Raw genomic sequence first — 13,100 nt, forward strand, 5'->3', positions numbered from 1 at the left:
CTAACAGTTACGGTTACAGTGAGAAAATTTCAAAAATATCAAATGGCAACACCAAGTTTTTTGTATTGGAATGTGATCTCCATTGTGAAAAACCCTAAATAGCGTTCGAACGGCAACTGTAGCATGAAAATCACCGGCGGTAGATAGGCTAAAAGTGAGGACAACCAATAAGGACAGAGAAGCACCATAAAATAAAGCATTTTTTTTTTTTCCTTCCTTACAAAATTAACATCTCAAATAATAAATATCTTCACAACATCCAGTCTTCTGTATATCTTGTATTAACAAGTGGAGAGTGACATTCTTGTCATACATTTTATTGTGTTTCACAAATTTTCCACATGACCTTGTGGACGACTAATCAGGCTGGGATCTCAGCCGAAGAAACGGTGTGACGAATGAAACGAACATTAATGCTCTGGTGCACGGCAAAGTCCTTTTTACTTTTTCCTTGCCTAGCTCCGGGGATTTTCGTGCTACAGGTGCCATTCCAACGCTATTTAGTGTTTTTCAGTATGGAGATCGCATTCCAATACAAAAAACTTGGTGTTGCCATTTGATATTTTCGACATTTTCTCACTGTAACCGTAACTGTTAGAGTGACACTGTTGTTTTCCATATCATTCTTGAGCGCATGCCTCAAAATACCTTATGCCAAAATTTCATTCAGTTTCTGTGAATGGTATGATAGTTAGGGGCCCATATGTCGGGATAGTTTTTTTTATAATCACCCCGTATATATGGGGCATTTCTATCAATTCATTTCAAACAAGTAAATTTGATTGATGACGATAAAAATTTAGTATTGGTCTATGAAATATTAAGGGAAAAGTAGTTCATTTTTTCATTATTACCACACAACCAATGCAAACATTTCAAGTTCATTTTCTTGATGATGTTTAATAAAAATGCAGGATGAGGACATCTAGGAAATTAATAGCAAATCAACCAATTGGCATAAAAAAAAGTGCGGTTTCCACTCAAAATACTTATCGTGTCTCTCTCTCTCTCTCTCTCTCGCTTAGCGTTTTTTTTTCGATAAATTAAAAAAATTCAGATTTCTTTCACATGTGGCACTGTAAAAATAAAAAAATCCAACGCAATTCATAAAATGCAACACAGACAGTGTATAATTAGTGTTTATGGAAATTTGCGTTACATAAAAACCTATCAAATTTCGATTTGAGCGCCCCTTTTAGCTCGGGATTCATCTTAACTGGTGAAAGGGTGTTCGTGTTGAAATATGGTAGTGATATGTAATGCAAATTATCGTAGACGTAAAGTATGCAGTGTTTATATTGCATTGTATGTGCTATGCCAATTTTTTTTTTTGTTTTACAGCTCCACCAGTGGGTGAATTTTAAAATTTATTTTAATTTATCAAAAAAAAAACTATAGGCCATGATAAAGACAACCATAAATATTTTTTATGGGCATGTATAATATTTTTTCATGTATATATAATTTTTTTAGTTTTTATAATTACATTTTTAATTGGGCTGCTGTATTTTGGAAATATATGACGTCAATATTTGTTATGGCCATTTTTTCTCATCCACCTTGTTGAACATTTTGCCTGTTGTGACCTTGTATATGTATTTATATAATTATATTATATAAAAGAGTATCATATTATATAAAAGAGTATTATATTATATAAAAGATTATTATATTATATAAAAGAGTATTATATTATATAAAAGAGTATTATATTATATAAAAGATTATTATATTATATAAAAGAGTATTATATTATATAAGTATTTTAGTGTGAACTGCATTTTTTTTTGTCAATTAGTTGATTTGTTGCTAATTTTTTAAAATATGTGTCCAGAACTTTCTGTCCCCCCTGTATATTCAAACTTCAGTCTTCATAAAATTTAATTTTTACTTTTATCTTTGATCAGCTGGCTCATGATGGACGAAACATGTACTGCGATTCAAAAATATCTAGTGTTCTTTCTCAAATCTAGTTTATTTTTGAAAATACTCGCAAAATTCTACTTCAAAGTTCCCTGTCCATTGCTATATGTTTTAGATATTTGACGATCATATTTTTATGGGCCTTTTTTGTTCAGCCACCTCGTTGGGTATTTTGCCTGTTGTGACCCTTGAATTTGCATTCACATTAATTTCAGAGCTGTTTCGCTTCATGTTTAGGCAGTGTTTCCCAACCTATGGTCTCTGAGTATTTTATAAGGTGTCCGCCGTATATCTCTCTCATTTTCAATCACTACCATTATTCATTCATTCCCTGAATGACACATTTATTTCTGTGAAATTATAATTTTTAAAATCAATTTCTTATGATATGCAAATTTACAAAAAAAACATAGATTTTAGATTTTATAGGGGGGGGGGGGTGGGCTCCAATTTGACCTTCGCTGCATGGTGCCCACGGAGAATTGACCTTTGCTATATGGGATCCGCGATGCATCGAATTTCACTACAGGGGTCAGCCTCATTATAATGTTTGAGAAACACTGATGGATAGCGTGCTTTCAAATGGAGTCGTTTATTCATTTATTTATTTTTTTTATTGTATGTTCAAAATCGTTGGAGTATCCTGTGATCCATGAAGCATAATGTACTCCGAAATAATTCAATTTAGCATTATTTTCGGTAATTAACACTTCATACAAATGTACACCTTAATATAGCAGATAATGATTTGTTCCTCTCAGTACGTTACATTCTTCTCACTTCTTTTTAGCACGAAAGGGTTAACTGATAAGTTAAAAGAAAATAAAAGCTACCGTTTATAAAATAAACATAGTGAAATATGCGTTATTCAAAGAACTGTCAAAATTTCCGATACTTCTCTGACTAAAATGGCTTTACTCTATTGAACTATTTCTCTTTGTGAGGCTCATTTGGTATGAATTGGAAAACAATAAAGGCAATCTCCCACATGTCATGCGTCAAAAGCAGACTGAATCTACAGCAAATCATCAACGTGCGCGTGGTTTACTTTTCATTGAGCATTATTTATCTACATAAAAAGACAATGAAGAAAATAACTTTTTTCAACCTTAGCATAACAAAAAATATATATCATGCATAAGCTGAATTTTTTTTATGGAGAAAGTAAAGAAAATTGCTTGACATAATTATAGTTTACAAAGTTCTCATTTCCACAGAGAATTATAACATCAACGTTTAACAATGGTGATATAATATTATAATCAAGTTGAAAGTTATTAAATACAATACTTCTAGGTCTTTTTTCGTTAGGTGAATGTTTTTATCCTATTAGAACTAAATTTTTAAGGGGTCCCCTAACTTTTAACATGGTAAAAAATTTACTTATGTAGAAATATTACTACAAATAATATTTATCCATTGATGTATTTACAATTTTCACCACATATATTTGATTGTATATGCTATCCTATGCTTTTACAACATTTTACATATCTTTATTACTTAATTTTTTAAAAAATTTCAAAAGAGGGAGTTAAAAACAGCTTGTGCCATTTCAAAATAACACATCAATGTAATTGAATAAAAATGGGTCAAAAATAAAGAAAACTGTGAAGTTCATGAAATGGCGGAAAAAATTGGAGATCCATTCATAAATACTTGGGTTATAATATTTTTGATAAGAAAATTAAAAAATATATATACAAAATTTAATTTCGAATAAGGTTGAGTCGATAAAATCTCAATCGTTTTCACCTTTTTATGAACTGGACTGTTTTTATTTATTTTGAATAATTCAACTGAATTGAATTTATTCATTATATTGATTATTCATTATATGAATTATATTGATTTTGTGGTTTTTTTTTAATTTGTAAAAATATATGTGGTGAAGATATTTGAAATTTTGTACTGGGCTGAAGCAATGAAATATATGTCGGAAAAGTGTGGAATAAACCAATGGAAATAATATTTATAATAATATTTCTGCATAAGAAAGTTTTTTTACCATGTTAAAGGGTAGGAGACCCCCCTCTAAAGGATGTTTTCTAGTAGGGCTTAGAATTTTTCACATCTTTCTGTCAGAATTAAGGATATATGTAAATTTAATGGATGTTTTCTAGAAGTGCTTGGAATTTTTCATGCATCTTTCTTTCAGAAAGCAAATAAAACCATTTATATTTCTCAAAAGCCTTTCATTTGCAGTTTGAGAGAAATTGAAATTTGCATTTTTTTAGTGAACAAAATGCAACTTCTATCAATTTTTTCTCTTTCAGTTCAAGTTTTTACTGATAAAACACAATCATATTTTACAAAAGAGGAAATCAAAGTGGGAAATATTTATGTTTGTGAAAAGCTTTTGAACGCTTCGTTGAATCAACAAATAATGTCTTTATACATGCATGTAAAGCATTCGTTGATGGTATGCGAAATCACGGCAAATTTAAAATTTGATGCATTGTGCAGGAACGTAAAATTGACTTTTACAACCATCTTGACCTCATCGCAAACTTTTCTTCCTATTTGAGAAGAACAAAATGATTTAAATCCGAATTTATGTCTGGTTAAAGTGACTTTGAGAGAATTCAAGCTCTTTCGAATTATGTTTTTCTTTTCTTTGCGGTAAATGAAACATTTTCTCATTTAGCAAGGATTGTTGCTGCAGGGAATTCAGATCTGCATGAAGGAGTTCTTGGTAGCTCGCGGTTAGATTTTCTTTCGAAGTGTTAAATTGCAGACCCGTGAAATTAGTTGCCAGGCGGAGAAAATACAATTTTCTTTCTGGAGTTCTTAATTTTTTTTTCCACCTCAAGTTTGCTTTGATAACTCTCTCTCTCGCCTTTACCACAAGAATGAGGGGTGAAACGAGCCATAGCTGCTCTTCGTTAAACTTTACTTATAATGTTTTAGCAATGTGTTTATTCTACATTTTTTTGTATTTAGTTTTCTTCTTTTTCCCCCTTTTTTTGAAGCTCTCCACAATAATTTCTAAATGAATACTCTTTGCAAGACCCCAACTATATCTGTTACTATTTCTTAGCTAAACAAGTTTATTTTCTATGTGATTACAACCAACTTAAATGTGTAGAAACTCATTCAAAATGTCTCTGGTCAAATTATGTATTTGTATATTTTTGCCCGTTGTTGAAAACTAACTTTTACTGATAACGAAGAAGTCAAACCCCACTGTTAATTTCAGTAAGTTCATTATTCCGATGCTGTAATTGTTATTCAGTATCATATACCATGTTTGCTTAGATCAGTGTTTCCTAGCGTGAGCAATATCGCCCACAGGTAGGCGATGGAATGGTATATGGGGGGCGGTAGAAGCTACAAATATAGCACAGGATTCTATGGGTTCGCTTGAGTCGGGGGAGAGGGGGCGATGAAAGAAAAGAATCTCTGAAAAAGGTTGTTATGGAACAAAAAGTTTGGGAAATTATGGCTTAGATAGTGATTTATCGGGTATTGGAATAATCTAAAACTCAAGTAAGTCGTTTCCGTTAATATTCCGCATTCAAATTGATTCATCAATACGTTCAGTAATATATATGTATTGTTTATTTTTCATTAATGAAATACGCACTTTTCTTTTATACCTCTTTCATCTTTCATTTAATCCACGAAAACGAGTGAAATAAAATCATATTAAGCTTTCTAAGTGAACTATCCTTCGAGATAATATAAATGTTATATATTTCGTTAACCTTTCAAGCGACAATGACGAGATATATCGCTTCCATAAAAGCCACTTATTTTAGCACCGGCAGGGCTAAATATTTTATAAACTTGATTTCTTAATGGAAAACTTTTCCTTATACCCCTTAGTTCGCATCTGTTGAAAATCGGCAGAAAGCGCACTTCGTTAAAAAAATATATGGCATTTTGAAGAGAGTTTAGTGATTTCTAATTGACGCTTAAAAGCGTTAATTCTAATCCACTGTGATGTTGTATGTTTAAGATCAAGATCTAAACAAATTTTAGACCGTTAAATAAATTCAGTTCGCGATTCATGTGTGTATAACGCTTTCACACTTCACACCCTGTATATTTTGATTGTCCATTATCATAATACGGAGTTTTCGTTTGACTTCCCTAAATGATCGAATAAGCATTTATCTTCATTTAATTATCAACAAAATCGTAAGTTAACGAAAGTGATGATATTACAAGTTCATTTTCCGAACGATTATACCTAACTGAAATATGTAGAAGCTCATTCACAAAATGTATCTTTTTGAATGAGGTATTTATACTTTTGCGTGCGGTTAAGAACTAACTTCCATTTATAGTGAAGAAGTCAAACCACACTGTTAGTTTTAGTAAGATAATTATTCATATAACGTATTTAGTTCGATAGTGTCTTATCGGATATTAGAACAATCTAAAACTCCAGTTTCGATTTGTTTTCGTCACTCGATATTCCGCACACATTCACATTCATATTCACTCTCCGATGCTTTTAAATTGGTGTTTAACTTTTCACTAACTATTGAAGTTGATATTTTTCGAATAAAGATTCACTGTTGCGCTAAATTTATCCATTGACCTTTGCATCAACGTATACGATGATCAAAAACTTCGAAACTTCATTTAACATAGATTCAAATGATCATAGGTACAACTAATATTCATTAGACGATTTCATATAACTTTCGTGTGTTACATTATCCGGAAATCTGATAAACCAGGAGAGTAATATTTAAAAAGCTCACAAAAGGTGAACCAGAGCTTAGTTTATATTTATTGTATGGATAACGTAAGATTAATTGAAGGTTAACGTTAATTAATCTCGCGCAATTAATTTAATTGATTGAAGGGTAATATTAATAATAATTAGAAGTTCTTATTGATTTTGAATATTCAAATTTGTTTTGCGTGACCAGTGGTATTTAATGACGAAAAAAGAATGAGAAGCAAGTAAAACGATTGTCTGTAATGACAACATCTATGAAGCCCAATTTTTGCTGCTTTTCTAGCACAGGACATTCAACTTTAAGGGAGCCCTGAAGAATGTGATCATTCAGGAACCCATCACTTGTGAGTATGGAAGATATTTGGTTTATAAGCAAATGCTGTTTAAATTTAAGGGATACGGATATATAATTGTGAGGTGTGCTACTTGTTGATGCCGAAATCAGGATTTTTTTGTCTGATTTTGATGCAAATTTCGACAATTTTCGATGATGTGAATAAAATGGTGATACGCGTTGAATATTTTAAAGAATTAATGCATAAATATACAGGGTGATCCAAAGGTCAGCTAATTTTTGAAATTTCAATGATTCACGGAATAATGTCCATGAAGCGATAAAATAGGGGGGGGGGAGATAAAAATCGACACAGATGCTGTAAACGAAATGTGATTTTATAGAAACCTTAAAAATAATTACAAAAATGTCCAAACGATGGCTGGCTCTGAACAGATTTCTAATATATCTTTTTAATTATTATATTAATTAATCTTTGCTAACAGATGAATTGTAATGCTAATTCTCACTTTTGTAATCAGATGCAGCACGATATGTTTCGATCGGCTATTTTTGTATAATTATTGTTTTAAGCTTTCAATAAAACCCATGTTGTTCCCAACATGTGAGTAAATTTTTATCCCTCAACGTACATTATTCCGTGAAGCATTTTTTTTTCAAACGTTCACTGACTTATAGGTCACTTTGTATATTGCATTCAAACCATTTTGTGATTACTATTATGTAACACTTTTATTATTCCTGGTGATTTAACCGGGATTTTGAACTGTCTGTGAGAAAAATTCAGCGACAACAATGCGCCACCGGGAAATTTGCCGACAACAATTCACCGCTAGAAAAATTCAGCGACCAGCAATTCATCGACGGGAAATTCACTGCTGGGAAAATTCACCGACAACAGTTTGACATGCGTGAAAGAATGATCGAGTGAGCGAATGGATCGGAGATTGAATGAACGATTGAAGGAATGAATGATCGAGTGAGCAAGTGAGCGAGTGAATGAATGGATCAGCGAGTGAATGAATGGATCAGCGAGTGAATGAACAATTCAGGGAAGAAATGAGCGAAATGAATTCCTCACTCACTTAATGTCACACTGAGTCGTGCCGAACTGGTGTCGATGAATTTTCCCAGTGGTGAATTTTATTAGGGGTGAATTTTTTCCGGCGGTGAATTTTCCGTAAATCCTCTCTCCAACAATCACTCCGGATATTCGAGGTTCTACGTACGTATATTTTTAGCACATAAAATGAATTCATGTAAACTGATACTAAATTAGACCTTTCAAATAAGTTGAATAGTTTGTAGTCATTATCAATAAACAAATGAATGTACGCTGAACATCTATTTTGATAAACGAACTGGGAATAGAATAAGAAAAAAAGAAGTGTGTAAAGCACAGGAGAAACACGTCCAGTTACTTCACCTTCATTGGCAATAAAATAACACGACGCGCGTGTTCACCGTATTTTTTTTATTCCTTTTTATATTCTTCCACCCAATTTTCTAGAATACCTGAATTACGGAGAGTAATCGGGAAATGAAAAATGAAAAGAGAGAGAATACTGAGAAGGGAAGTACTCTTTTTTTGTATGTGTGTATGTGTGGGCGTACTTTTACCCCCTAGTGTACTTGTAATTTTGATGTCCCTTACAGATCCATCGTTATAATCGCTCATCTGACAGACGTGATACCAAGAGCAAAAACGTAACTCACCATTTTCTCTTTTCCCTTCGACCCAAGCTATAAATATCGGAGAGAAACGAGCAATCATGTCACTGAAACGAGAAACTCCACTAAAAGTACCAGCTATAAAATGACCGCATATTTTCATGCTGGGGGTTATTAAATTTTTACAATGTGACAGAGTCAAATGCTTTTTTTTTTTTTTTTTTGTCTTTCTCATATGGAAGCTTTACGGGGTGAGGAGAAATAAAAGGTGGAGAATGGATTGATTGCCAAGCACAGCATCGTTAAATGATTCTATGGTGTTAACTGCATCGAATATACAGGACGTCCACTCTTATTGGACCAATAGTTATGTTTCAATAGTGAACATTTTATCTAATAAGAAAACGGATATTTTCTTTATATTATACTGAGGTGAACTCGGAAAGAAAAGTCCTCTGGTCTCTCCACCGGGAATCGAACCCAGGACTTCTTGCAAACCGGGCAAGCACGGTGTCATCTATACCACTGGAGACAAGACTCCCCCGCTTTTTCTTATTTCACACACTGTAATGTGAGGCGCTGAAGTAGAGTCATTAGTAGCCTCTCAACTTCAGCAAATGTCCTCCCCCAGGTGGGACGGTAGAGATATAGACGACTTTTTTTTTCAGCCCAATATATCAAGGAAACATATATTTTCTAGATATTATGTTGAAGTAATAACATAAAAAAATGTCTGTTTCCTTGATATATTGGGCTGAGAAAAAAACTGTCTTTCTAATTTTTTCTTGAGGGGGTTGGTGCCCACAAATTTCCTAAAAAAACACATTTTCGAATTTTTTTTTGAACTTCAAACACAATTTTTTGTGTCTATGTTCGATTTTTTGTTTTAGCTGCATTAGAAGTATTTTTAGCACTATTTTAATATAAACTGCTAGCAGGCATTATATATGCTAATGTTTTCCATTAAAATGCTCTTTTCTCTAAACTTGAGTTTATGGTCGGATAAGGAACATTTGCTTTTTAAGCTCCACTTGTTCAAATGTCTTGAAACTTCGTGTGTCTCTCAATACTAAGGTGTTATATACTTTAACGAGAAAATTTTTATTAAAATGATTTAAAGAAATTTTATGGCGCAAAGTAGGAGTAAATTTCATTGATTTTTGAAACAGCTGCGTGGTGTTGAAGTTGAAATTCAAGAAAAAAGTAACTAACAATTAAAATTTTAAATGCTCTCGTTAAATTGTATAACAATATTCGTAATATTTGAGGGAAAAATTGAGTGTGTGAAGTGGATAGAAAATTCTTCAATGTTCCTTAAATGAAAGAGATTTTTCCGATATGGAAGACAAAATCGTGAACCAACCCTCTTAAACCATTAATATTTCGAGTAGCTTGTAATTGTGAGAATGTGCTTTAAATGCTATCACACGTTATCTTGAAAAGTTACGAAATTTAAATCCGTATACTGTCCCCGAGCTCTTTATGTTTGTAAAAAAATTTCATTCACTCAGATGCGAAACAAAAAGATTTCCTCATGACCGAATCTGCCCGAGTTGAAGCACCTCTTCCAATAAGAAATGGCCATCATACGCAAATTATGGTAGCAATAAATAATTTTGATGAATATGTAGTTTATTTACCAGGATTGATTGTCGTGAGACAAAGTAAGTTTTACCCTACTATTGACAGGTCAGGGTTCTCTGAATTCATACTCCAAACCAAACATGGCCCCTGCTCTGTCCCTTGCGGAATATAAGCAGATTACCTTGCGGCTGGGCCATGCTGGAAAAACACTCCCGGCTGAATTCATACAGTGGGTTGAGGCTTCTGCTTGGTGCACATAGCACTAAACCCTGGGGTCAACGGCTTTTGTTCTGTAGCTATAGCTAAAAACCACACGACGGACATTAAGAGGAGTGGCAACTCCCCCCCCCCCCCTCGAATCTGGCTCCGCTGACTCGATTCGGGAATTATTTCCGTCTTACCCAGTCAGATCTGTACTGAGTAGGATGGCAGCGTCCAAACTACAATTAACCTGTATGGCCAATAGGGTGGGGTCAGGGGTGTATCACTGAGATGACCAGGTGCACCGGATCGTCGTAAAACAGGTTAGTTTTACCCTACTGTTGGATATTTTGCCCTTGCGAGTGGGTAAGGCTTCAGCTTGACTCTGCCGCTATGTAGCGCTATATTGATCTGTATCTATAGCAAAAAACCACACGACGGACGTTAAGAGGGTTACCACCCCACCCCCCCCCCCACTTGAACCTGACTCCGCTTTCTCTCGATTTAGGATTTATTTCCGTCTCGCCCTGTCAGATCTGTACTTAGTGGGATGGCAGCGTCTGGCTTACGAAAGTTACCTGAATACCCTCCGGGGTGGACAGGAGTGTGTCCAAGCATTACCAGGTGCACCGTAACACTCACAATGTTATTCCATTGAATGGAATCTAAAAAAAAAATTACATTATTAATTAGATATAAATTTTTTATGCAGCCTTTCTTGGAGCTTAGCTTGAATGATGCGTTTCCGGATAAGGAAAATGTTAAAAAATTATAAAATTCCGTGTATCATAACTTGGTTAGTTTTATTAAAAGAATAGAATTTTTGTCTTCGCATGTGAGTCCACGAAGACTTTTTACTAGAAATGTTTTATATCCAGCCGCATAAAAATTTTAATTCCGTAGCTATTTTTATGAATAGCTTTTTTTTACTTGAACTGATTCTAATATGACGTGTGATAACATTTTAATCATTTTTTTGGTATTTGGAAGTTACCTCTAAGACCAAGGGTTAAGGGATTGGTCATCAAATAATAATAGTATCGTTATTTGTTATAGTATCATTATTTTAATGTTTATGGGCATCTTTTTTTTGTATTTGTATTTGTACTTTGTTAATTTATTCGACTTATGTTATTCGATTTTGAGTATTTTTAATATGTAACTATGTCATTGGTATCGGATTTCAAAACTAACAATCTTGAAAAATAAATTTGATGATATAAAATAAATCTCTCTCTGTCTCTAAGACAAATAGAATGATCATTTTGAGATCTAAAATTACATGCATGCAAGTACTTACCCGATATTCCATCGTACGTCCACCATTCTTCCCAACTACATTTGACACCTGTGAAATATAAATAAAGAAAACTAATGAAGCTATATGTTGAGATGGAAAACTTAATTACAATATCTCTTAGATGAATCCAATATCGCATGAAAAAACATATTTCAAAGTTTTATGCATTAATCACTAAGAATTGGGAATCATTCGTTACCGAAAATTGCGCATGTAAGAAATATCCAGCGGTCCGTTTCCATGTTTCATATTAATACATATTATTTTACCGTACGGGTGTGTTTTCTTGCTGTCGAAGCCGTCCAAAATTCATTACTGTTTATATGTCCTTATGGCACAACTACACTCACTGTATTTTGTTGTTTATATTTTTCTATGTTAATTTCTATAATATCTTATTTCTTCTTATAAATCATATAAATAATAAATTTAATCGATTTTTATTTATAAAAATTCTCATCAAAATCCTCTAGACTCAACAGCTTTCGGAAAATACGTACTTAAATGTGTAGAAAAAAATATATATATTTCATTAAAATATCTTTGATACATATGCAGGATGATTCTCCATAATTCCCCTTGTCGCATTTTACTAGCAAACCTCCTACATGCATGTGGTATACATAAAATACCCGAATAACATATAAGACTAAGATACGTCATTGCTGTTGCAAACGGTTGTGTGTATAGTTATATCAAAACAAAAAAAAAATATTTTTTTATACGGACATTCTGTCCTCAAGAACTATAAGAAGGTTGATCTCTTCTGAGGCCAACAAAAATATTCCAGGTTTCCAAGTGTAATATTCACTAAGAAATTTGAATTCAAACATTGAAGAGGAATTAGCGAAGACCACACACACACACAGCAAAAACTAACGAACAGCGCTCCTTTCCTTTATTTATGCTGTGCTTTCGGGATTTAGTTTTGAAATAAAATATCTCAGTGCACTTAGAAGCATGGATTTTTTGTGGGCCCCAAAAGAGATAGAGCAACAGCTTTCTAATTGGGTTTCTAAGGACAGGCTGTCCGTGTAAAAAGTCTACATATTTTTTTGTTTAACCAACTATACTACTCTTTGCAATATTAATGCCGTATCTACGTAATGTTTGGATACTTTCATCTAATTGAAATCTGCCTCTAAGATCAACGGTTTGCCAGGGAAATGCGGCGAGGAGAATTACGGAATTTCCCTGTATGTTTAGTTTGTTACATGGATTTCAACATTCATTAAATTCATGAAACTATAATGTTAAGTTGAGGAAAGAAAACATACAGGCTTGGTGCGTTTAGAGTTCTATACGCCGGTGAATATGACAGTATTTGGTTACCTAGTGAATAATATATAACGATACATAATGATTGTAAATGTAAGTTTAGAATTTTCTGTTGTGAGTACAATAAAAAAATCCTATACGAAAAGAATCAA

At 33.1% G+C, this 13,100-nt stretch overlaps 1 protein-coding gene across 2 annotated transcripts in view; it reads right to left on the reverse strand.

The window, feature by feature from the left end:
• Positions 1-13,100, reverse strand: part of LOC149084900 (carbonic anhydrase-related protein 10-like) — a 287,957-nt gene that overhangs the window by 144,075 nt on the left and 130,782 nt on the right. For both annotated transcript variants that reach the window (XM_089232635.1, XM_089232634.1), the window contains exon 2: positions 11,671-11,718. In XM_089232635.1, the coding sequence (XP_089088761.1) occupies positions 11,671-11,718 (48 nt within the window). The remainder of the gene's footprint in view (positions 1-11,670; positions 11,719-13,100) is intronic.

Source organism: Pholcus phalangioides, unplaced genomic scaffold (assembly GCF_987345545.1).
Source record: "Pholcus phalangioides strain wild (caught in Gottingen) unplaced genomic scaffold, Ppha-v1.0 ptg000007l_1, whole genome shotgun sequence".
NCBI lineage: Eukaryota > Metazoa > Arthropoda > Arachnida > Araneae > Pholcidae > Pholcus > Pholcus phalangioides.